At 43.9% G+C, this 22648-nt stretch overlaps 1 protein-coding gene across 2 annotated transcripts; it reads left to right on the forward strand.

Annotated features, from left to right (window-relative positions):
• Nucleotides 1–324: 324 nt before the first annotated feature.
• LOC120720378 (low affinity immunoglobulin gamma Fc region receptor II-like) lies at nucleotides 325–21478 on the forward strand. 2 transcript variants are annotated; one of them, XM_040010045.1, is made up of 8 exons: nucleotides 15798–16362; nucleotides 17264–17438; nucleotides 18734–18775; nucleotides 18855–19121; nucleotides 19202–19441; nucleotides 19525–19701; nucleotides 20276–20401; nucleotides 20660–21478. In XM_040010045.1, the coding sequence occupies exons 2-8, from the start codon at nucleotides 17408–17410 to the stop codon at nucleotides 20662–20664; spliced, it is 888 nt and encodes a 295-aa protein (XP_039865979.1). In that variant the 5' UTR covers nucleotides 15798–16362; nucleotides 17264–17407; the 3' UTR covers nucleotides 20665–21478. The 2 variants fall into 2 exon arrangements, with proteins under 2 accessions (XP_039865980.1, XP_039865979.1); XM_040010046.1 differs by lacking the exons at nucleotides 15798–16362; nucleotides 17264–17438; nucleotides 18734–18775 and adding exons at nucleotides 325–1341; nucleotides 2877–2918.
• The last annotated feature ends 1170 nt before the right edge of the window (nucleotides 21479–22648 follow it).

Here is a 22648-nt window from a genome sequence, read left to right on the forward strand (position 1 = left end):
GTTGTTTAACTGCCTCAGTGACCTCGCCCCCGGAAATTGGCGGGTCATTCCCCTCATCCCCAGACTCTGCTTCCTCCTCGGAAGACGTGTCAGTGGGATTAAGGAGGTCCTCGAAGTATTCCTTCCACCGCCTGACAATTTTCTCAGTCGACGTCAGCAGCGCTCCGCCAGCACTATACACAGTGCAGGTAGAGCACCGCTTTCCCCTCCTGAGACGTCTGACGGTTTGCCAGAATCTCTTCGAGGCAGTCCGAATCATTAATTCCATCATGGTTTATCATTTTGATTCATGGTTCTGTGTTTCTAGCTCTCTAGTTCTTGTTTTGTGATTTCTAGTACTTGGGTTTTCTTCCTGTAGCCCTCATGTTTACTCAAGGTTTAGTGCTGTCTTCATGCTGATTTTCTTGTTCAGTCGTGTCTCATGTTGCAGTTTGTCAGTCCTGTCCCTGTGCTCTGTGTTCCCTCTGTTCAGTATCAAGTCTGTGCCTCATGTGTTTCCTGTTTTATTTTGATAGTCCCTGTCCTGTGTGCAGTGTGCTTGGTTTTGCTTCCCTTCTGTCATTAGGCCTGATTTGTCCCAGATGTGTTACCACCTCTTCCCCATCTTCTCGTAGTCCTGCTTGTGTATTTAAGCCCTGTGTTTCTCTGTTAGTTGTTGTGCTGTACCCTCACTGTACTGTGTTTTGTTTTCTATGTGCTTCTGGTAATGTTCTGGTTCACTCTTTCCTGGTTTGATTTTCTAGTTTCCCGGGTTTCTAGTTTGGGCTTAAGTTTTGAGTTTCTAGTTTTGTTTTCTTCTATTTCTATTTGAATGTTCTCCAGCAATAAAGCTGCCACTTTAGTTAATCATTCTGTCTCTGGGTCCTGCGTTTGGGTCCTACATCCTGCCTGCCACCTCAACACCTTTAATTTTACAGCTTCTTAGTTATTATAAAGTGCTGCAACTCATAATGTTTTCTAAGATAGTAAAACCAGATTTAAACCGACTACTTCTACAAAGATGGAGCTAAAGTGATGATATACATTTATAGTTTGGACTTGGACACATACAGTCTGTTTTTCCTTATAACTACATGTGAGTTCAATTAACATTTTGTAGGAAAAGGGAATTTGTTTTTTAAAAGGATTATAGATCAGGAGCTGAATTACCCAACGGAACATGTCATTCACTGATGTTTGCTGGAGAAGCTGCTCTGCCTCTTTGTGATGGAGCAGCAGCGTGACGTACTGAAGACTGTTAACGGGGAAGTGCTGAAGCTGAAGGCGTCTCTCTGCTGCTCAGACTGACGTTCAGTCGTCATCCAGACAACATGAAGACTGCACCGGTCTCTCTGCTCCTCGGTGAGTCAAACACTAAAATCATCGATTTATTTATCACAGCTCCAACAAACAATATGGCAGGAAAACAACCTTTCAGCAGTTACAAGCTTGCAGCTACTGACTTTAAAGTTCATGTAAAAATTCTGAAAAGTTTCGTCAAGGCGAGAGGAACAGTTCATTCTCCTTCTTATGTCTTTCTGGTTTCATTTGATTGGTGGCTGTGAAGTTGGGCAGAAACCAAGAAGTGATGTTAATGTTGAATAATGGAGCTCACAGTTTTAACTGAAATGTATGAAGAGTGATAGAAAATGGTTTCAAACATGCATGATGAAAGTTTTTCGGTTTAAATCGATCTCATCATCACTGCAAACCTCTCAGAGGTTCAGACTCTCAGCAGTTTAACCTGGAATCCTGCAGGAAAGTCACCATATAGTCTGGACTAAGTCAGCGATTAAACTTTCTGCCCAGCTAAGTGTCAGCAACATGAAGACCAAAAGAACAAAAGAGACTTGACCTCTTTTCATCAAACATCTCTTCAGTCAGGAAACCACAGCCTCTGACTGCATGAAGCACAGGGTCCTCTGACTGCGTCCCCTCTTTTATCTAGTCTTCACTTCCTCTATTCACAGCCAATTTTCCATTAAGAGGACTGAGTGTATTCAAACAACCACAGACGGTTTTGACTGTTAAAGTTCCCATTCCCGTTGACATGATGACCTTTAAACAGCAGCAGTGTGGGACTGAAACAGGCCGCAAATCTGAAAATAAAAACTGTGCTTTTGAAGGGTGGCTTCTTAGTCCCACACTTTCTTCTCTGCACATGAATGAAAGCTCATCCATGCACAGTTCCTTCTCCATTGTTTACAATGCTGTGCACTGTGATGTTTACCGTTGATTGCCATCTGATCAAAAAATGTATAGAAAACAGGAAAAGACAGGCTAACCTGCGTTGCTGTCTCGGTGGTATTTTATAACTTCCTGTTCCTGTTACAGTGCACGGTGGTGTTTGTGTAGTTTAATCTGCGTGGCTCACAGATCTGGCAAAAATACAGACCTTCCATAATTAAGTAGAAGTACAAATACTACTGTTCAAAAATACTCCAGTAGAAGATGAAGTACTGATTCAACTTATTAACTCAAGTAAAAGTAAAAAAAAGTACAGACTGTGAAATGTACTCAAAGTAAGAAAGTACAAAGTAGTAGCAGTAAAACCCTGGCTGATTGTGACCCACACCCATTATCACACCTTGGCTCATGTGATTAGGTAGAGGATCATCAGGGGGTCCATTGTCCCTCTCAGTGGGAAACTCCCACTGAGCTTAAATGTGGGTCTCTTCACCGTTTGATCCTAGAACTGAAGAAGCTTCTCAGATGAGAGGTGAAACGTCTTCAAGCAACTTAAGAAGTCCAGACGCTTTTCTTTCCAAGCTCCTTAGATTGTGGCAGATACTTCAGGAGATTAAAAAGTTTCCTGAGAGAAAAAAAACAACAACAAAAAAAAAAAAAACTGTGCAGCCTCAGTCTTTCTTTAAATGACCTCTGACCTCCTGTTGCAGGTGTGTGTGTGCTGCTGCTGTCTGCACTGACTGTTTGTGCAGGTGAGTAGATGAAGTGCACCATGGTCCAGGACAAACACTGAGTGTAAACACTGATAGAAACTGTCCGTCTGTCCTCCAGTCTCTCTGACCGTCAGTCCAAACCTTCAGCAGTTCTTCACAGCAGCCTCAGTGTCTCTGACATGTGACGGTCAGCTGGGCTCTGATGGATGGACGGTGAAGAGGGACACAGGAAGTGGGACTGAGTCATGTGGAGCAGGGGGGCGGGGCTTCGGGAGGTTAAATGGTTCATCCTGTTTGCTTGATAAGCAAAGCGGGCCAATCAGTGGAGTTTACTGGTGTGAAGGTGAAGCTGGAGAGAAGAGTGAAGAAGTCAACATCACTGTATCAGGTAATGAAGTCTTTCATTTCATCAGACTAACAGCAGACTGTTATACCACCTCTAACTCACTCTGTGGGTCTTTTCCTCAGATAAAGAAGTGATTTTGGAGATTCCTGCACTTCCTGTGTTGACAGGAAGTGATGTCATGCTACGCTGTAAAAAGAAAACTGGTGGCACAGCTGCAGCTTATTTCTACTTTAATGGACGTCCTGTTAGACCTAAATCAGAGAAAAACATCACCATTAAAGTGCAGCAGTCTGATGAAGGTCTGTATTGGTGTGCTACTGATGAGTTTGGATCATCTCCTCAGAGCTTTCTGAGGGTCAGAGGTCAGAACACTGACATCACTTCCTGTTTAAAGCAAACCTGCTGAGCTTATAATAAATTCAATGACCCAGTTTTATCATCTCTCCTGCAGATGTCTATGACACCACCACCATTTCACCAAGTGCCACCAAACCACCAACAACAACAATTACCAATCTCAATTCCCCTCCTACTACATCGTCCTCCTCCATCATCTCACCTGTAGCTGCTCTGGGTTCTCTGGGTCTTCTGGATCTTATTCTGGTTGCAGCTTTGCTGTTTTGGAACAAAAAAATAGGTATAAAGTGTGTCAACCCCCCCAGAGCTCATTAGATGAAACATTTTACATGGAAAAATAAATTTTCCTTAATAATTATATAATTATATACTATAATTCAATTATAAACGGTCCCCATTCACATTGTTTAGCAGAGAACTTATCTTACATGAAACATATAGAGACACTTTTATTGATAAAGTACGAGACCCGATCCTTGGGGTGGAACAATTTTTGGCGCAGCGTGTTTTGGGGTTCAAATTCCACAGAGACCCAGTGTTTAGAAAAAATGCATCTCAACTGCTCCGATACTCCTGTCACAACAGTATCACTACAGGTTTTGACAAAAGTCCAGCTGGAATTAGTGATGGGATTTCCAGCTCTTTTTAGAGAACTGGCTCTTCGGGCTCCCAAGCGGCTCTTCAGGTTGTTTTGTTGCTTTAATTAAAAACGGTCCGGGGCTCCAGGGTCCGGGGGGAAGCAGGGATTAATCCCATACTTGCTCTCAGTGGGTTCCAAACACACACACACTCTCTCGGGTCCAGGGCAGATCTATATACACACAGAGAAAGACGTCCAGGTTAGGGATAGTCTCAAACTCACAGATACAGGTTCAGGTCCGCCGTCATAAATAGTGCTCCAAATCAGCTGGGATCGGCTGCAGGTGTGACGGTGAGCACAGGTGTGTGGGCCAGGGGCGGGACCCCGTAATGAGCACCGCCCCAGCAGAGGAGAGAGAGCGCAAAGGAAAAAAACCAAACAAAACATGTTGCCAAACACAGAGTCAGCCAGCGAGGCACGAGGACCACGACACAAAGCACGTGCAAACTCCAAAACACATTTCTAGCTTTAACTGAACTTCCAAACAGAGCAGATCACTTAAGTTACACAATTGAAAGCATGTGTGTCTTGTGTGTGTATTTATACACAGGCACTCATGTTCTGATATCAAAAGTTTTTCAGGTAGACTGTTTTCTTGGATTTGGTAAATGTTTAAATATGCAATTGTAACTCTCTGGTGCCACCTTAAAACCTGTAGTCTGTAATAGGACATGATGTCGTCGGTAAACAGGAAGTAAGTCTGTGAATTAAGGAGAAGGCATGTGCAGCATGGTGGCCTTAGCCAGATAAATCCAGTGGCATCCACATACATCCTATGCCTTTGGTAGCATTGTGGGTATGTATAGACTTGTTTTATATTTTATGTGCATGTATAGACCACTTTCTTTCAAGTAAGTTCATTTTTCTGTAAGTTTAATGATAAAACCTATCTTGTGCAGTTTAAGCTAGCGATCACTTATGGAGCTAGTTAAAGGGGAATGACAAACGAATTGGAGGCATTCATTATAGTAAGACTTGTTAAAATCATAATTTGATGTTTGTATTTGACTTAAAAAGGGAAGTAATTCATATGAACATTGCATGTTGACATATTAAAAAACTGGGTTAATATATTTTCATCGTTATATATGTACATGGTGAATAAGTACAGTGATTATGCCTTGTACTGTTTGTTACAGTTTCACCTTTCCCTGTGTCAATAAACCTGTGAACCGGGAATCGTGTCATCAGAGTCTTGATGTGGGGAAGGAGTTTAGCTGACTGCCCAACCATAGCAGAGGCAGTACAGTGAAACCACACTTCCTAGCGGGCAAGATAACGTGGAAACGCCGACAGATGGTAGGGAGACCATCATCACAATCAACTAATGGACAATTAGCACATCTAAGCAGAGATTCGCTGAGAAATTGTTCAGTCCCAGTCAGAAGAAACAACCATGTCAAAAACGCATTCGCACGCTCCTTCTGTGCACTCCTATGCATCATCAACTGGGTCTGCTGCAGCCAAGGCACGAGCACGTGCAGAAGCAGCAAAGGCTCGTCTTTCTTATGCTGAGGAGGAAATAAACCTAAAACTAGAAAAGGCTAAATTGGAAGCCTCAATGCAAATGCTAGAATATAAGAAAGAAACTGCTGCAGCCATTGCGGAGGCAGAAGTGCTAGAAGCTGCAGCTGATATCAATAGTGAAAGACGTAGTTGTGACCTTGTACTAGATTCTGACCCTCTAGAAACTATTCAACGAACACAACAGTATGTTGCGGACCAAGGCAAAGTATCAGAGACAGAGCATCAGCGGCATGAAAGTGTTACGCCAACAAAATCACAGCCGTTCCCCAGCTCACATGGAGTTCAGATCTGTAAGGAAGAAGATGTTCACGAGCCACGACAAGTAAGATTTGAACACAGTTCTGCTACTCCAACCCAGAATCTCAGATCTCAAAATGACTATAGTGGTGCATTTCCCTCAGCCTATCCCATATCTCCTAACGCCAACTATGGCAGCCCCAACCCAAATGATTTTGTGAGATATCTTGCACGCCGTGAACTTGTGTCTACAGGCTTACTTCAATTTAATGACAAGCCACAGAACTACAGAGCCTGGAAACGCTCATTTCTATCTGCAACCAGTGGCTTAGATTTGACTGCGAGTGAAGAGATGGATCTTCTTTTAAAGTGGCTTGGCAAGGAGTCAAAAGAACACGCAGAGCAGATCAGAGCAATTCATGTTAATCATCCAGGAGCTGGGCTGGATATGATATGGGAAAGACTTGATAGAACCTACGGCTCAACAGAGGCAATAGAGGATTCTCTCTTCAAGCGCATTGACACATTTCCAAAGGTAGGAAATCGAGACTATGCTAAGTTAACAAAGTTGAGTGATCTTCTGATGGAACTTCTTTCAGCTAAGGATGAAGGAGACCTACCTGGACTTTCATTCCTTGACACAGCAAGAGGTGTCAACCCAATCGTGCAGAAGCTCCCCTTTCGTCTGCAAGAAAAGTGGGCTTCAGCTGGCGCATCGTACAAGCGGCGAGACCATGTGCCGTATCCGCCCTTTACCTTTTTTGTAGAGTTTGTTAGCCAGGAGGCTAGCATTGCCAACGATCCAAGCTTCAACTTCATCACTCAGACAGACATCAGCCCCAGGACTGAAAAGTTAGCGTGGCAGCCAAACAAGCATAGAGGAATCTCAGTCTGTAAAACGGACGTATACTCCAGAGCTAGTTCTGATTCTAGTAAGTTCTCATCAAAGCTTGATGATTGTGATAAAGTATGCCCCATTCATGGGAAACCACACCCATTACGCAAATGTCGTGCATTCAGAGAAAAACCGATTGATGAGCGCAAGATGTTCTTGAAGGAGCACAATTTGTGTTTCAAATGCTGTTCAGCATCATCACACCTTGCTAGGGATTGCAAGGTCAAAGTGCAGTGTTCTGAGTGCAAAAGTGAAAGGCACAACACAGCTCTACATCCAGGGCCTGCACCTTGGATAGAAGTGAAGGACCCTGCTCCAGACCATGCCGGGGAGGAAGTTGAAACTTTGCCTCAATCGGACATCACAGCCAAATGCACAAAGGTTTGCGGGGGAGATCTGATGGACCGATCCTGTTCCAAAATATGCCTCGTGAAGGTATATCCAGCTGGGAACAGAGAAAAAGCAGTGAAGCTGTATGCAATTTTGGATGAGCAAAGCAACAGGTCGTTAGTTCGCTCACAGTTTTTTGAAGTGTTTGGTGACAAAAGCCCATGTGCGCCATACATACTGAGAACATGTGCAGGAGTAAAAGAATCATCAGGTAGGAGGGCAAGTGGCTATGAGGTGGAATCTCTTGATGGGACTGTCCGCATTCCATTACCCAGTCTCACAGAATGCAATGAAATTCCCAACAACAGGGATGAGATTCCAACCCCTGATGTCACTATTCATCATGCACATTTAAAGTAACTGGCACACCTCATCCCAGATCTGGACTCAAATGCCCAGATCATGCTTCTTCTAGGGCGGGACGTTATCAGAGTACATAAAGTCCGCAAACAGGTGAATGGTTCACACAACCAGCCCTATGCTCAGAAGTTAGATCTGGGGTGGGTTGTTGTGGGCAATGTGTGTCTTGGCAGTGTCCATAGGCCATCAGCAATCAGCTCCTTCTATACAAATACCACAGAGCTGCGAAGGCCATCTATCTTTAACCCATGCCCTAATGTGTTTTGTGTTAAAGAAAGGTACAGCGCCATCCAGGTTGCAGACCATCTTCCAACATGTCCTGAGCAAGAGTCCATCTGCGATGTTGACCATCTTGGATGCAATGTGTTCAAGAGGACCAAAGAGGATAACCAAGTTGCTCCTTCAATTCAGGACGCTTCATTCATGAAAATAATGAAGGCTGGACTACAGAAAGACACAAATAACAGCTGGGTAGCCCCTTTACCCTTCAAGAGTCCACGTCAGCAGCTTCCTAACAACAGGCCTCAGGCACTGAAGCGTCTCAAGTCTCTCATTCACAACTTTGAGAGGAAGCCTGAAATGAGGGAACACTTCCTTAGCTTCATGGAACAGATGTTCAAAAATGGTCATGCAGAGTTGGCTCCTCCGTTGGGTGAGGAGGAAGAGCGATGGTATTTACCAACATTCGGTGTGTACCATCCCAAGAAACCAAAGAAGATCAGAATAGTTTTTGACTCCAGTGCTCGATTCAATGGTGTGTCACTCAACGATGTGCTGTTGAGGGGGCCTGATCTGAACAACACACTGCTGGGTGTATTGATTCGCTTTAGAAAGGAAGCTGTTGCATTCTCAGCAGACATAGAACAAATGTTCTACTATTTCTTGGTCAGAGAAGAGGACAGAAACTTCTTAAGGTTTCTATGGTTCCATGATAATGACCTCTCCAAAGATATCGTGGACTACCGCATGACAGTCCACGTGTTCGGGAATAGCCCCTCGCCTGCAGTGGCTATTTACGGCCTGCATCAATCCGTTCAGGTCAGTGAGTTCCATGCTGACCCTGATGTAAAGCATTTTGTGATGCGAGACTTTTATGTAGATGATGGACTGAAGTCTCTGCCTACAGTCGAAGCAGCTATCAACTTGTTAAAGAAGACACAGGATGTCCTCTCCAGGTCTAACCTGAGGCTGCATAAGATCGCAGCAAACAAGAAGGAGGTCATGAGAGCCTTTCCTTCAAGAGACTATGCAAGTGACCTTAAAGATCTTGACCTTGATGCAGACACAGTACCGATGCAGCGCAGTCTCGGGCTCAACTGGAACCTTCAAACAGATTGCTTTGTCTTCAGTGTCTCCCAGGAGACAAAACCTTATACTCGCCGGGGAGTCTTATCTATCATTAACAGTCTCTACGACCCTCTTGGGTTTGTAGCACCAGTTGTCATACAAGCCAAGGCCATTCTGCGAGAGCTCACTGCTGAGAATGGTGACTGGGATGCGCCATTACCTCGAGACAAGGAGGAAGCTTGGGCCTCGTGGAGAGCTTCACTGACAGAGTTGTCAAGTCTGACGATACCCAGACCCTACACTGAAACTTCACCATCGACAGCTGTCAACAGAGAATTGTGTGTTTTCTCTGACGCTTCAACAAAAGCTATTGCTGCAGTAGCATATCTTAGAGTCACAGACACTGCTGGAAACCAGCATGTGGGGTTTGTCATGGGAAAGGCCAAGCTGGCTCCTCGTCCAGAGCACACAATCCCGAGATTAGAGCTCTGTGCAGCAGTACTGGCTGTTGAGTTGTCAGACCTGATCTCAGCAGAACTTGATCTTCAGCTTAATGCTGTGACTTATTACACAGATAGTAAGGTGGTTCTGGGCTACATTTGTAACGAGACCAGGCGTTTTTATGTGTACGTAAGTAATCGGGTCCTGCGCATTCGAAGATCCTCCAGTCCACGCCAGTGGCGCTACGTGGCCACAAACCAGAACCCTGCAGACCATGCAACACGTTCTGTTGCTGCAGGCACTTTAAAAGACACCAACTGGCTTAGTGGACCCAGGTTTCTGTCCAAACCAGAGCAAGACATCCCTGACATCACCTTTGATCTTGTGGACCCAGGTTCAGATCCAGACATCCAACCGCTTGTGTCCACATTAAGCACTGCCACAGCATCCAAGCAACTTGGGTCCCAGCGATTCACCAAGTTTTCTTCGTGGCAGTCACTGACTCGTGCAATCGCCCATCTGAAACATATTGCCAGTTGTTACAACATGATCACAACAAACAAACCTTGTAAGGGCTGGCATCTTTGTAAGACAGGATTTAGTGTTGAGGAATCCACCCAAGCCTCAGACATCATCATTCGAACAGTCCAAGAAGAGGTTTATGGCGAGGAGATCAAATGTATCATAATACACAAAGAGGTTCCCAGAAGTAGTCCTCTGAAAAGTCTCGATCCCTTTATTGATGCACATGGCCTACTAAGAGTCGGAGGTCGTCTTCACTATTCGAGTCTTGCTCAGAGTGAGAAGACTCCTGTGATTATTCCAGGGAATCATCATATTGCAACCCTGCTCATTAGACAGTACCACGAACAAGTTCACCATCAAGGGCGTCTCTTTACGGAAGGGGCCGTCCGTGCAGCTGGATTTTGGATAGTTGGTGGAAAGAGAAAAGTGAGCAGCATCATCTACCGATGTGTGACATGCAGAAGACTTAGAGCTCCAGTAAGCTGCCAAAAAATGGCCAGCCTTCCGGCAGATCGTCTCTCAACAGACCCTCCCTTCACAAATGTTGGCCTTGATGTGTTTGGTCCTTGGAGTGTTTCTGCACGCCGGACTAGAGGAGGCCTCTCACACAGCAAAAGGTGGGCCGTGATTTTTACATGTATGAGCGTAAGAGCCGTACATATTGAAGTCATAGAATGCCTCGACACATCCAGCTTTATCAACGCATTAAGGCGGTTTCTAGCAGTTAGAGGGCCGGTCAAAAGTATTCAATCAGACAGAGGCACTAACTTTGTGGGTGCTTGTCAGTCCTTGAAGATACCCTCTAACATCGACCACAATGGCGTCAAGTCTTATCTGTCAGCCCAAGGATGCTCTTGGACATTCAACCCTCCACATGCCTCCCACTTTGGTGGAACGTGGGAAAGGATGATTGGTCTGGCTAGAAGGATTCTTGACTCCATGTTCCTCCAGCTCAAGGGGAAGCTTACCCATGAAGTGTTGGTAACTTTCATGGCAGAAGTAGCAGGCATCATTAATGCCCGGCCTCTTGTTCCTGTAACAACTGACCCCGACAACTCATTCATTCTTACGCCAGCTGCTCTTCTAACACAGAAGGTAAACTGTGTTCCTGCTCCTCCAGGAGAGTTTGGAGCTGCTGACCTCTACAAGCATCAGTGGAGACAAGTCCAGCACCTGTCCAACACCTTCTGGGACAGGTGGCGCAAGCAGTTCCTTCCAACATTGCAATCACGTAGGAAGTGGCAGTCATCTAACCCAAACATTAAGCCAGGGGATGTTGTTCTCCTCAAGGACAGTCAAGTACAAAGAAATAAGTGGCCACTTGGTCTGGTAACACAAACTTTCCAAAGCAAAGATGGTAAAGTTCGCCAGGTCGAGGTCAAGGTCATCAAGCCAGGAGGAGAAACATTGTTTGTGAGACCCATTACAGAAATAGTACTTCTTCTGGCTTCAGATGTCTAGGTGTTGAACTGTCATTGACAAAGTGTGGTGGCGTTAATCACGCCAGGCGGGGAGTGTTCTGATATCAAAAGTTTTTAAGGTAGACTGTTTTCTTGGATTTGGTAAATGTTTAAATATGCAATTGTAACTCTCTGGTGCCACCTTAAAACCTGTAGTCTGTAATAGGACATGATGTCGTCGGTAAACAGGAAGTAAGTCTGTGAATTAAGGAGAAGGCATGTGCAGCATGGTGGCCTTAGCCAGATAAATCCAGTGGCATCCACATACATCCTATGCCTTTGGTAGCATTGTGGGTATGTATAGACTTGTTTTATATTTTATGTGCATGTATAGACCACTTTCTTTCAAGTAAGTTCATTTTTCTGTAAGTTTAATGATAAAACCTATCTTGTGCAGTTTAAGCTAGCAATCACTTATGGAGCTAGTTAAAGGGGAATGACAAACGAATTGGAGGCATTCATTATAGCAAGACTTGTTAAAATCATAATTTGATGTTTGTATTTGACTTAAAAAGGGAAGTAATTCATATGAACATTGCATGTTGACATATTAAAAAACTGGGTTAATATATTTTCATCGTTATATATGTACATGGTGAATAAGTACAGTGATTATGCCTTGTACTGTTTGTTACAGTTTCACCTTTCCCTGTGTCAATAAACCTGTGAACCGGGAATCGTGTCATCAGAGTCTTGATGTGGGGAAGGAGTTTAGCTGACTGCCCAACCATAGCAGAGGCAGTACAACTCATATATAGTCAAATAATTGAAAAAATATGTTCATTTACCTGTTACTACCACACACCAAATCCGGTTGTTGGTACTTGCTGGATTGTGTAGCCACTAGGTAACAAAAGCTCAATACTGCCCCCTAGCATCCTGGAGCACTTCTGTTCTCTTCTGTACATGCCTCGGAGTTTGTATGTGCTTTGTCTGTAGGGGCCACCGTAAATATACTTTTATTTATTCACTCCACATAAAATGTAATAAATAAATCATATAATACAAAAACCAACTAGTCACATTTCAACTTTTAACTATTTAAATTTTCAGCTTTTTCCTATTAAACAAATTTAAAGTGAAACAACACAAAACACTGCAAACCACAACACAATTAAATATAAATTATAATATGAAAACAAAAACAAGATGCACATTCTCTGTCATATGGACCTGCATGAATAAACTTTCTGAATCCTTTATCATCTGCAACTGAAAATAGTTGTGGATGATTATTATACCTTTCTAATGTGACGTTGTTGTCCCTGCTCTCTCTCTCTCTCCCTCCCGCTCTGTTCCTGTGCTACTGAGTGTCACTACCGCCCCTCCCCCCTCTGCTCAGTGAAGCGGAAAAAGTGCGAGAGAGAGAGAGGGTGAGAGAAAGAAAAAAAAACAACCCACGGCTTGCGATAAGGAGCCGGCTCGTGTCGTTCACGTCAAAGAGTCGGCTCTGAGAGTTTCCTTCGCGACCGACACATCACTAGCTGGGATAACCACATTTACTCAGGGCCTTCTTGATGTGATGTTCCTCCTGGCCGCTGTGTCTGTGGGGATGGTGTTCGCTCTGTGTTGTAGCGTCCTGATGACTCCCAGTTTGTGCTCCATGCTGGCAGACGTCTTCGGTTTAGAATCTTTTATTCTTTGTCTCTTGTTTAAATCCTCGTCTTTCTCATTCCTGCAGAAAGGACGCTGTCATCAAGTCTGAGTCAAGTCACCTATCAGGATATGAACTTCAGACAATCAGCCAATAAAATTACAGATACACACTCACATGTTGTTTTCTCCAGTCCGAGGACACTGCAGGTACACATTCAGCTGTTATCCAACAAGTTATTGCTTCACAAAATATGATTATGACCCTTTGTCCACTGTGGGTCCTTGTGATAATTTCTTTGCTCCTCTATTCTTCTTGTCTTTTCATCTCCTGGATTCTCTTTTAACCATCTACTCCTTCTCATTCTCTTGTGCATCAGGGCTGAGTTATTGATGGAGTTTCCCAGATCAAATTTAAAGGAGGATGGGAAGAAGAGGATTTTCTCTCTGCCAGTCCCGTCAGCTCCCTGCTAAGATTTAGAGCTTGTCCTGTTTTTCAGTATGAAGGCCCTGGTCATCTGTTTTTCTTGCCATTGCTTAAAAAGTGTACATTCTGCATCCAAATGTCCAGCTGCCTTCAACTTTGATGTTTGTCTTGGCCAAAAATAAGCCTTCAGTTTATTCCTTTGTTTAAATAAAAATCTCTTGCTGATAAACTGAACCCTGGCTGTGGCGTCAGAGTAGCGCTATATAAGTGCTACATAAGAACCAGTCCTTCTACCATTTACTAAAAGCAGGCTTTTGCCAGGGCTGCAAAGGGATTTGTAAAGAATTCATTTTTAGTGTACTATGTTTCAGGCAGTTGTTGCATGGAAGTGGCTGTTACTGAAAGTCCAGCACAGACCTGTAGTGACAGCCAGTGATTGGCATTTTGAAATGATAATAATAGCATAATGATTTAAAATTCCAGGTTCCTAATGAAGGTCTTGCAGATAAACAGTAACACATTCTATAATGTATTATTAATAAATAATAAACAGGTGGAGCCGGTAGCTCAGCATGTTTGATTTGGCAGTTTTGCACTAGATGAGCTTCCTGAGGCAACTCAAACGGGATCTGTGTTTCCAGGTGGAACTGAACAACAACCTCTCCATTGGAGCCAATAATAAAAAAATGAATAACAATAAGCTTTATTTGGGGCTCTGATCTGAGGACGTAACATCATTTGTAATGTGGGTCTCAACAAGCTCAAGGAACGCTTTAAAAGTAGCCATTAATATGGTAAAATCACAGGTAGCCAGTGTAGCGCTGTTTTTTAAATATGCTGAAAGTGTGGCAGCAGAGTTTTGAACGAGCTGGACTCTTGACTGAGTAAAGTCTGCACTACGTGAGGAGACTCGAGGAGATGAAAGCATGGAAAACTGTGAGATCAACAGAGTCATCTTTTTCTGGTGAAATGTCTGGAAGTTTCTTTGGTTTGTGTACAAGAAGGTGAAACAATTTTCTTGAATTCTTAAACATTTTCACATGATATTAGTAGGCGGCTCCTTTACTAAACAGCTCCAACTGTTTGATTTGTTTGAATTTTACAGGATAGCTTTTTCCCGTGTTACTCATTCATTATGGAGCTACTGTAGTTAACATGTAATGCTTCTCTAAAACCCTGTGACACAATCTTCTTTAACATTAGTGCGCATTAACCCCACATCTTCCCTGTTTTATTGCTGACTCATGTTGGCCTGACAGTATTGGGGTAACAATGTCTCCTCTGTTTAGGAGAGGGCAGCAGGGTCACATCCTCACTGACATCACCTGTATTTGCACTACAGTCGTTCCCTTCACTGACCTTTGCTCTCCTTCTCTTTTCCATCAGGTTGTGTAAAACTGAGACAGGCATTAAATGTTTACTACAAATGATGCTTTACACAGAAATTGATTGTTAACCGCCTGTGTGAACCTTTAGTCTGAGCATGGGGTCAAAGGTCAGGGCAGAAATGCAGCACTGTAACACATATACATATGTAAAACATCAGACATTTGACTGATTTGTGTTGTGACAGCTAGTTTTTTCTTTATACAAATAAATCATCATCACACACAGAAGAAATGTACAGACCGTACATTTATTAGCTAATATCAGTGGATACAAGAAAAATGGTATAAAGACAAACACTAGCAGCCTTAGCGTTTCTGTTCTGAATCTCTAATCTCTCACAGACATTCATCAAACCCTGTCAGCTATCAGCTTTCAACATAAGAAAAGTATTAGGCCTCATTGAAAAACAGTCTGTTTGCAGATGAAGTACTGTAAAAATATCTGTGATTTATCCAGATTCTCTTGACTGAGTTTACAATTTACTAGAACTGCCAAAAAACATGAATAGAAACAAATGATGAAGGATCCACTTCAAGGAAAGTGGAAAAGCCTCTGTTAGCTGCTGTTTGCAGCTGGCACAGTCTAACAGAGGCTAATACCAACGCTAACCAACAGTTTAGCATATCGTCGACAGCTCACCTCAGCATGGCTGTCCTCGGTCAGCAGTGAGCTTTATTAACTTGCACAAAGTTTTACACCCTGTTTGAGAGTAAATAAAAGTGGACATTTCTCAGCTCCAGCATTGACAGCTGAGGTAAACAGTGGACCGACAGCTTATCCACAAAATGGGGAAAACTCCGGTCCAGAATCCGGTCCAGTCCTCGTGGCAGTAAAAACTGTAATCATGCATACATGCTTTTGTCACACCTGAACATTTCGTACAATATAATTGAAGTTTTGGATTTAAAAATTTAGCAGACGTGAACGAGCAACATTCCTGATGAGGCTGGTCAGTGCTGTTCAACTAGAAGCCTACGTGGATGATATCCCAGCCTACACATCCCCCTGAACTGAATTGCCTCAGTGAAATACTTGCTCACTCACACGAAACTTCATTAAATGTGAATGTGTTACCTTGCTGGTTCCCAGTTGCAGCTTAAGTGCATCCAATATTAGATTTCCCAGCTTTTCAAACACACCATGAGCTGGGCCATTTTCTGGGCACAGCAGGTTAACACCATATAAAGATTTCCTGATGTTGTATCTCCAATAACAGGTCACGGCATTTCGCTCTCGGGGCAGCCAGTGCCCTCCCTGCAGTCCCAAAAGGTTGATTCGGTTCATCTTGACACACACCTGTGTGCACTTGTATTCAGAAGGTTTTTCCGTGTAACGATCTGATAGTGGGTGTGGGGAGTCATAGCGGGCATGGACAAGATTCAGCCCCCCCCCCCAGGACCACCGGATGGGCAGATGCTCCACCCTCCTTGAAAGAGCTGAGGAGATGCCTATATGGGATGTGACCCAGCAGCCACAGTGCAGAAGTCAGAGAGGGCCAGCAGCCAGCTGCACCAGAGCGGACCGAGGTTTGAGGGCCCTCCACCCCCCAAAGGGGCCTGACGGAGTCACGGATGCCAGGCCCTGCCAAGCAGCCGCCGGGAGTGAGCCAGTATGTGAGACCTGACTTGACACATAGACATAGACAAACATGCACACACAGACACAAACATACACCACCTTCATACCAGCCCGTTCTCGCTCCCGAGGCGTAACATGTCGACGTTTTGTCACGTCCCGCGGCGTTCGTGAGGAACGCGAAAGGAGACCTTCGGCGTTCTTATGGTACGCGGCGGGTTATGGCTGGAATCCAGTGCAATGACGCTCCCGCGGTAATCCTGTTCCAGCCCTGTATTCCAGCCCTAAACCTAACCTTATCTCTAGCCCTGACCATAACCTTATTCCTGGCCTTAACCAGGACTATAATGATGTTAAATAGCGTGTTTCTAAGCGAGTTGAAGAAAAAGAGCGAACATGTGTAGATTCAGTCCAGACGGTTCTCATATTTCCTCTTTTTTCCGAGGTCGTCATTTAGGAACGTGGTGGGTAGCCGAAAACGTAATATGTTGACGATTTGTCACCTAGCGTAAAATGTTACGCTTTGGGAGTGAGAACGTGTTGTTCATACACACATATACAAATAATCAGCACTCACCCAGTGTGGAGACAAGATGAACCCACACTCCCCAAACACACTCTGAACCCTAAGTCCATTTCTTTTAGGGGAGAAATGTTTGATTTTGGGGTGGGGCTAAATTTCATGATACATGATCACGTGTCATATATTTTTAGATGTTTGGCTCCTCCCACGGGATGGTGTGCATCTTTCTCTGCTTTCTCTGAGATGTGAGTATGGATATGTGTGTGTTGACTGTTGAGGCAGGTGGATGCTGCTGATTGCTGGTTTGAAAGAGTTCCTAAGTGTTGATTGGATGATTGGATGTACAGCAGCTTCTTAAACCCCAGCTCACAGCCACCTCCGCCCTCTACTTCCCTCCTCTGTACCAAATAAGGAGCCAGCTTTGATCCAAATCAGCTAACTGCGCATCACCAGCTCTTCCTCGTCCTCGCTGTCCAGAAGCAGCAGCGTGATGATCTTGACAGGGAAGTGGTGAAGCTGAAGGTGTCACTCTGCTGCCAGTCGTCGTCCCGACAACATGAAGACTTCATCTGTGTCTCTGCTCCTCGGTGAGTCAAACGCTGAAATCCTTCACTCACTCATAGCGTTCATTTATCTTATAACACAGTAACAGAGTGTGTGCTGGATGCTCTCACTGACTGACTCTAAAATGAAATCTCTTCAGGTCCAAAGTCTGAAGTTACGTTTATGAGAGAAGAAGAGTTCACTCTTCTTCTTTAGTGTTTTTTGTTGTTTTATTTGATATTTGTTCGTCAAGTTTGACAGAAATCAAGTAAAATGTGTTTGTTTTTTTACGGCAGCTCACACTTTTAACTCAGAGGCACCACATGAAGAGAAATTTGTTCCTGACAGGTGAAAGAAGGACAATGAAAGTGTGTTTGTATGTGACTTGAAGTTGTCTCATCAACAGTTTGTACGTTTTGCTGCTCAGAACCTATTTTCATCTCAAAGTTCAGATCCATCGTGTGTTCTGGACTCAGAGAGTTGGACCTTCATATCCAGTTTGTCGTCTGTAACATGTTGACTTGTAGAGAAGTCAGGCAACCTCTTTTTTTTTTATCGAAGATCAACTTTCATTCAGGAAACCACAGCTGCTAGCTGCAGGTACCACATGCTCCTCTGGTCTGTTATGTAGTCTTCACTTCCACTATAGAGAGCAAACTTTCCTTCATGTGGACTCTAATGAAAGGACTGGAGACTGTTTTTTTGTCATTTACCTTACTTTTGTGTATTTTGTTATTTTTCTCATGATGAGCTTCAAACAGAAGCAATCTGGGACTCAAACCTGTGAATAAAGATCAATGAAGCAGCTTCTCCAGGTTTTTATTCATCAGCTGATGCTGAATAAACAACTAACCCTTATCCCATGAATTTGGTTTATAAGTTCTGACTGTTTAATCCTGAGAATGCTTTTCTTGCCTGCTGTACCCCTTACTCTTTTATTCAACATTGCCCATCCACCCCAAACTGCTGAGTCTTCATGAAGCCTGAGTGGGGAGCAGTTTCTCTTCTGCTTCCAATAATCAACAATTCCCCAAAATCTGCTTAGTTTGGGAAATGTTTAGGTGCAGGGTGTTAGAGTGTCAAAACAGATATGACGCCCACCTCATTCAGACCAAGTGTACCAACATAGTTTCGTCAGCATGTGTTAAAACTGAGCTGGCGCTTTGTGTGATGTTTATAAGTCTAAATGTACTTTTAAAACCTAAACAGAACCTTAAAAGTGAATTAAAGGTCTCCCCCCTTTAATGTGATGTTTTTGGAACAAGACCAGATTGAAACAGGTTCCTGCCCTCTGACCTTCAGTGACCTCTGACCTTCAGTGACCTCTGACCTGTTGCAGGTGTGTGTGTGCTGCTGCTGTCTGCACTGACTGTTTGTGCAGGTGAGTAGATGAAGTGCACCATGGTCCAGGACAAACACTGAGTGTAAACACTGATAGAAACTGTCCGTCTGTCCTCCAGTCTCTCTGAGCGTCAGTCCAAACCTTCAGCAGTTCTTCACAGCAGCCTCAGTGTCTCTGACATGTGAAGGTCAGCTGGGCTCTGATGGATGGACGGTGAAGAGGGACACAGGAAGTGCGACTGAGTCATGTGGAGCAGGTGGGCGGGGCTTTGGGAAGATAAATGGTCCATCCTGTGTTTTTGATGAGTTCAAACCAGTCAGTGGAGTTTACTGGTGTGAAGGTGAAGCTGGAGAGAAGAGTGAAGAAGTCAACATCACTGTATCAGGTAATGAATTCTTTCATTTCATCAGACTAACAGCACACTGTTATACCACCTCTACATCACTCTGTGGGTCTTTTCCTCAGATAAAGAAGTGATCCTGGAGATCCCTGCACTTCCTGTGAGGACAGGACGTGATGTCACTCTACGCTGTAAAAACAAAATTGGTGGCACAGCTGCAGCTTATTTCTACTTTAATGGACGTCCTGTTGGACCTAAATCAGAGCACATAATCACCATTAACGTGCAGCAGTCTGATGAAGGTCTCTACTGGTGTTCTACTGATGAGTTTGGATCATCTCCTCAGAGCTTTCTGAGGGTCAGAGGTCAGAACACTGTTTCCTGTTAAAGCTTAAACCTGTTGAGCTGATAACAAACTGAATGACCCAGCTTCATATCTTTCCTGCAGATCCTACTACACCAACACCAACAACAACAAAAACATCAGCAAACATCCATATCTCCTGTTCTCCTCCTCCTCTTCCTAATCCCTCCTTCATCATCCCAGTCATAGTTACTGTAGGTTCTCTGGTCCTTGTGGTTCTGGTTTTGGTTCTAGTTCAGCTTCTTTGGAAGAAACGCACAGGTATGATATCTGTCTGACCCACCTGGGCTCTTTTGGTTCAAGCAGCAAATTAAAATATTTTGAAATTTCACTTGAGAAAATCTGAGGGACTTTCCTGTCTGCATTTATTTTGTAGAGCACTGGGTCCCAACATCTTTAGACTGATGCGTTCCCATGGCCCAACTGAAAAGTTTTAAAAGTTCTGGAAGTGGGTCCATAAAAATGAAAAGTATTACTGATATAAACTGGGCTTATCTCTCATTCAAAGTCAGGTCCAGACAGCTTCCATCAGGGTTTCAATTTTAGAATCACTCCCTAGAAATTAGACTCAGACTAAAACCCCACAGACACAAACACCAGTTTGGGTTGTTTTTCCTGATTGGCTGTCACTTGTTAAGGTGGTATGATACAGGAACAGTGTTCTGTGGTCTCATCACTCTGATGCTGCCATCATGGCTCTGCTTAATCCATAATCAACGAGTCTTTGCTCCTGAATCCTGTACCTGTAACATCAGACTGTCTATGAAGGTCTTCTAAACATCCTACAGCAGTGAAGTGATCACCAACGTTCATTCACATCACATCATTTCTGCAGGGAGACACCAGCCAGCCTCTACAAATGATGTCACATATGCCGAGGTCACCATTAGAGAGTCAGCCAATAAGATGTCAGTCATCCAACCAGAAGTGATTTACTCCAGCCTGAGCATAAACACTACAGGTACACATTCTAGCAGGTGACATAAATGAGCGATAAAAGCAAGAGAAATTGAGAGTTGAAGAAGATGAGACTTTTTTTCCCCTCTTCATGCTGCCATGTGTATTTGACCTCTGTCTCTAAATTAATCTGAAAGTTTCTTATTCTGGACAAATTTAAATGTAAACCCATTTTCTAAAAATAATTTAAAAAATATATAAACAAAGAATACAAAGATTTGTAAATCTTATATTTTATTAACAATACAATACCAAAAAACAGGTTAAAAGAAGAGAAAACCAAGTGGTACCAAAGACCAACAGCTGGAGGAGGAACACTTCCAGAAATGACTGTCAATGAACACAGTTCACCACACCACCTATTCCAGGAGCGCAGCTTCATAGTAGGAGAGTCAGGTGCTGAACTGGCCTGCCTGCAGTCCTGATCTTTCATCAATGAAAACATCTGGAGCATCATGAAACCAGAAGCAGGACAAAGAAGAGCCAGGACTGCTGGGCGGCTAAAACCCTCCATCAGACACGGATGGAGCAACATCCCACTCCCAAAAAGTCCAAAAGCTGCTGTCCTCAGTTCACAGACATTTCCAGAATGATGTTAAAAGGCAAGGCTGTACAGGAGCATTACAAAATGACACTTCTGACATGTGTTTGGTTTTCTGTCTTTGAGAGAATATGAGACTTGAAAATCATTGGATTCTGTTTTTATTTGTTTTAAACAGCATCACTACTTTGAGGTCGTAACATGTGGTCATGGAAAAAAATATTTTTACCTCAAATATATCAAAAGTTTTGAAAGTGGGACAGGAACGCAGGATCCACAGCAGGTCTGCAGCTCTCTCGCTAGTTTCCTGTTTTACAGTTAACGTTGTCACTGGTTTCCACTAAACCTTTACTGTGGTCTCTGTGGTCGATTCACTGTTTGAAAAATGGGACAGTGACAGTGTCAGACAGCCGTGGCACTGATCCTGCAGCTTCAACAGATCGCTGCACTGGAAGAATGTGATTGGTACATAGTGTGAGTCAGTTCAGGTTAGTATGAACGTCTGCCCTTTTCCAAAATAAATGTGGGAAATTTTCTTTATCCAGGTGTGTTTGGTGAAAAATAAAGTTGACAAGTCGCTCAGAGAGAGATCAAAGATGAGGTTAGGCCACCTTTTGGATTCCACACGACGCACGAGGAGCTGATGAAGATGCAGAGTCACCAAAGTGACGGGAGAAAGTTCTCCTGTGTGAGACGCAGCAGTCACATCAAAAGCAGATAAATGGTGAAGTCACCTGAGTCAGTAGCTGTTTTTTCCCAGAGTCGAGCGTTCATTCACCCACATCAAAACAGGTGCTGCTCGTGTGGTTAACTGATGAGAGAAGCTGAAGTCTCTGCGTGACAGGGCTTCCTTGTTGACACCAGTGGGAAATGATCACAGGTAAAACAACCGGTGTGATAAACCACGAAGTGTTTTATGTGTTTAAGTTCAGTTTAACTGCTGTTCGAACGTTGTGGACTGTTTCCCGCCATGAAGAAAGAAAAGATAAACAGTGTCTGACAGAACATGAGAGTGTGCTGAACTGGATCAAATTATTACTGAGAATGAAATACCATGACCTCATGAACTACAGTAAACTAAAAATGATGATGATGAGTAGAAGGAAGAAGACGACCCACAAACTCCCTCCTCAAATGCCTGTCTCCTCAAGGTCAGCTTTGTTTCACTCAGCAGTTCCACCTCAACAACGCCGTGTGGTTCAGTCAAATTTTCCCGTATCAGTTATAGTTTCCCTGCTTTCTTTCTTTCTGGTTGTTTCTGCCCTCCCGTGACCATCCTAGAGCCTGTCTCTCTGCCTGTTCCTGCTCACAGAGAGGCTTGTACCCTGCCTTCCCCTGCACCCTTTCCAGTTCCCTGAATGGTGGTCGCTGTGGTCCAGTCAGTCCCAGTTGCCTAGAGCAGCTAGGGCTCCGCTTGTCCCTGCAACCATATCAGTTCCTCAGGTAGCAACAGCTAGTGTCCAGCCGTCACCTGCTCCCAGCGTGAGGACATCCAAGGCCCAGTCCACCTTTGCACCCTGGCTGGTGTCCAACTACTTCCCATGCCTGTCCCTACTCCTGGGGTGACAGTGGCCAAGACACAACCTATCCTTGCACTCGTACCCATTCCTTGGATTGGGACAGCTGTTCAGCCAATCCCTTCAGCAGTACCTGTTCTAAGCACTCAATGACTCTTAATACACCATAGAAGCACAAGCAACAGGGGTGGGG

The sequence above is a fragment of the Simochromis diagramma genome, unplaced genomic scaffold (assembly GCF_900408965.1).
Source record: "Simochromis diagramma unplaced genomic scaffold, fSimDia1.1 OVJJ01000580.1, whole genome shotgun sequence".
Taxonomy (NCBI): domain Eukaryota; kingdom Metazoa; phylum Chordata; class Actinopteri; order Cichliformes; family Cichlidae; genus Simochromis; species Simochromis diagramma.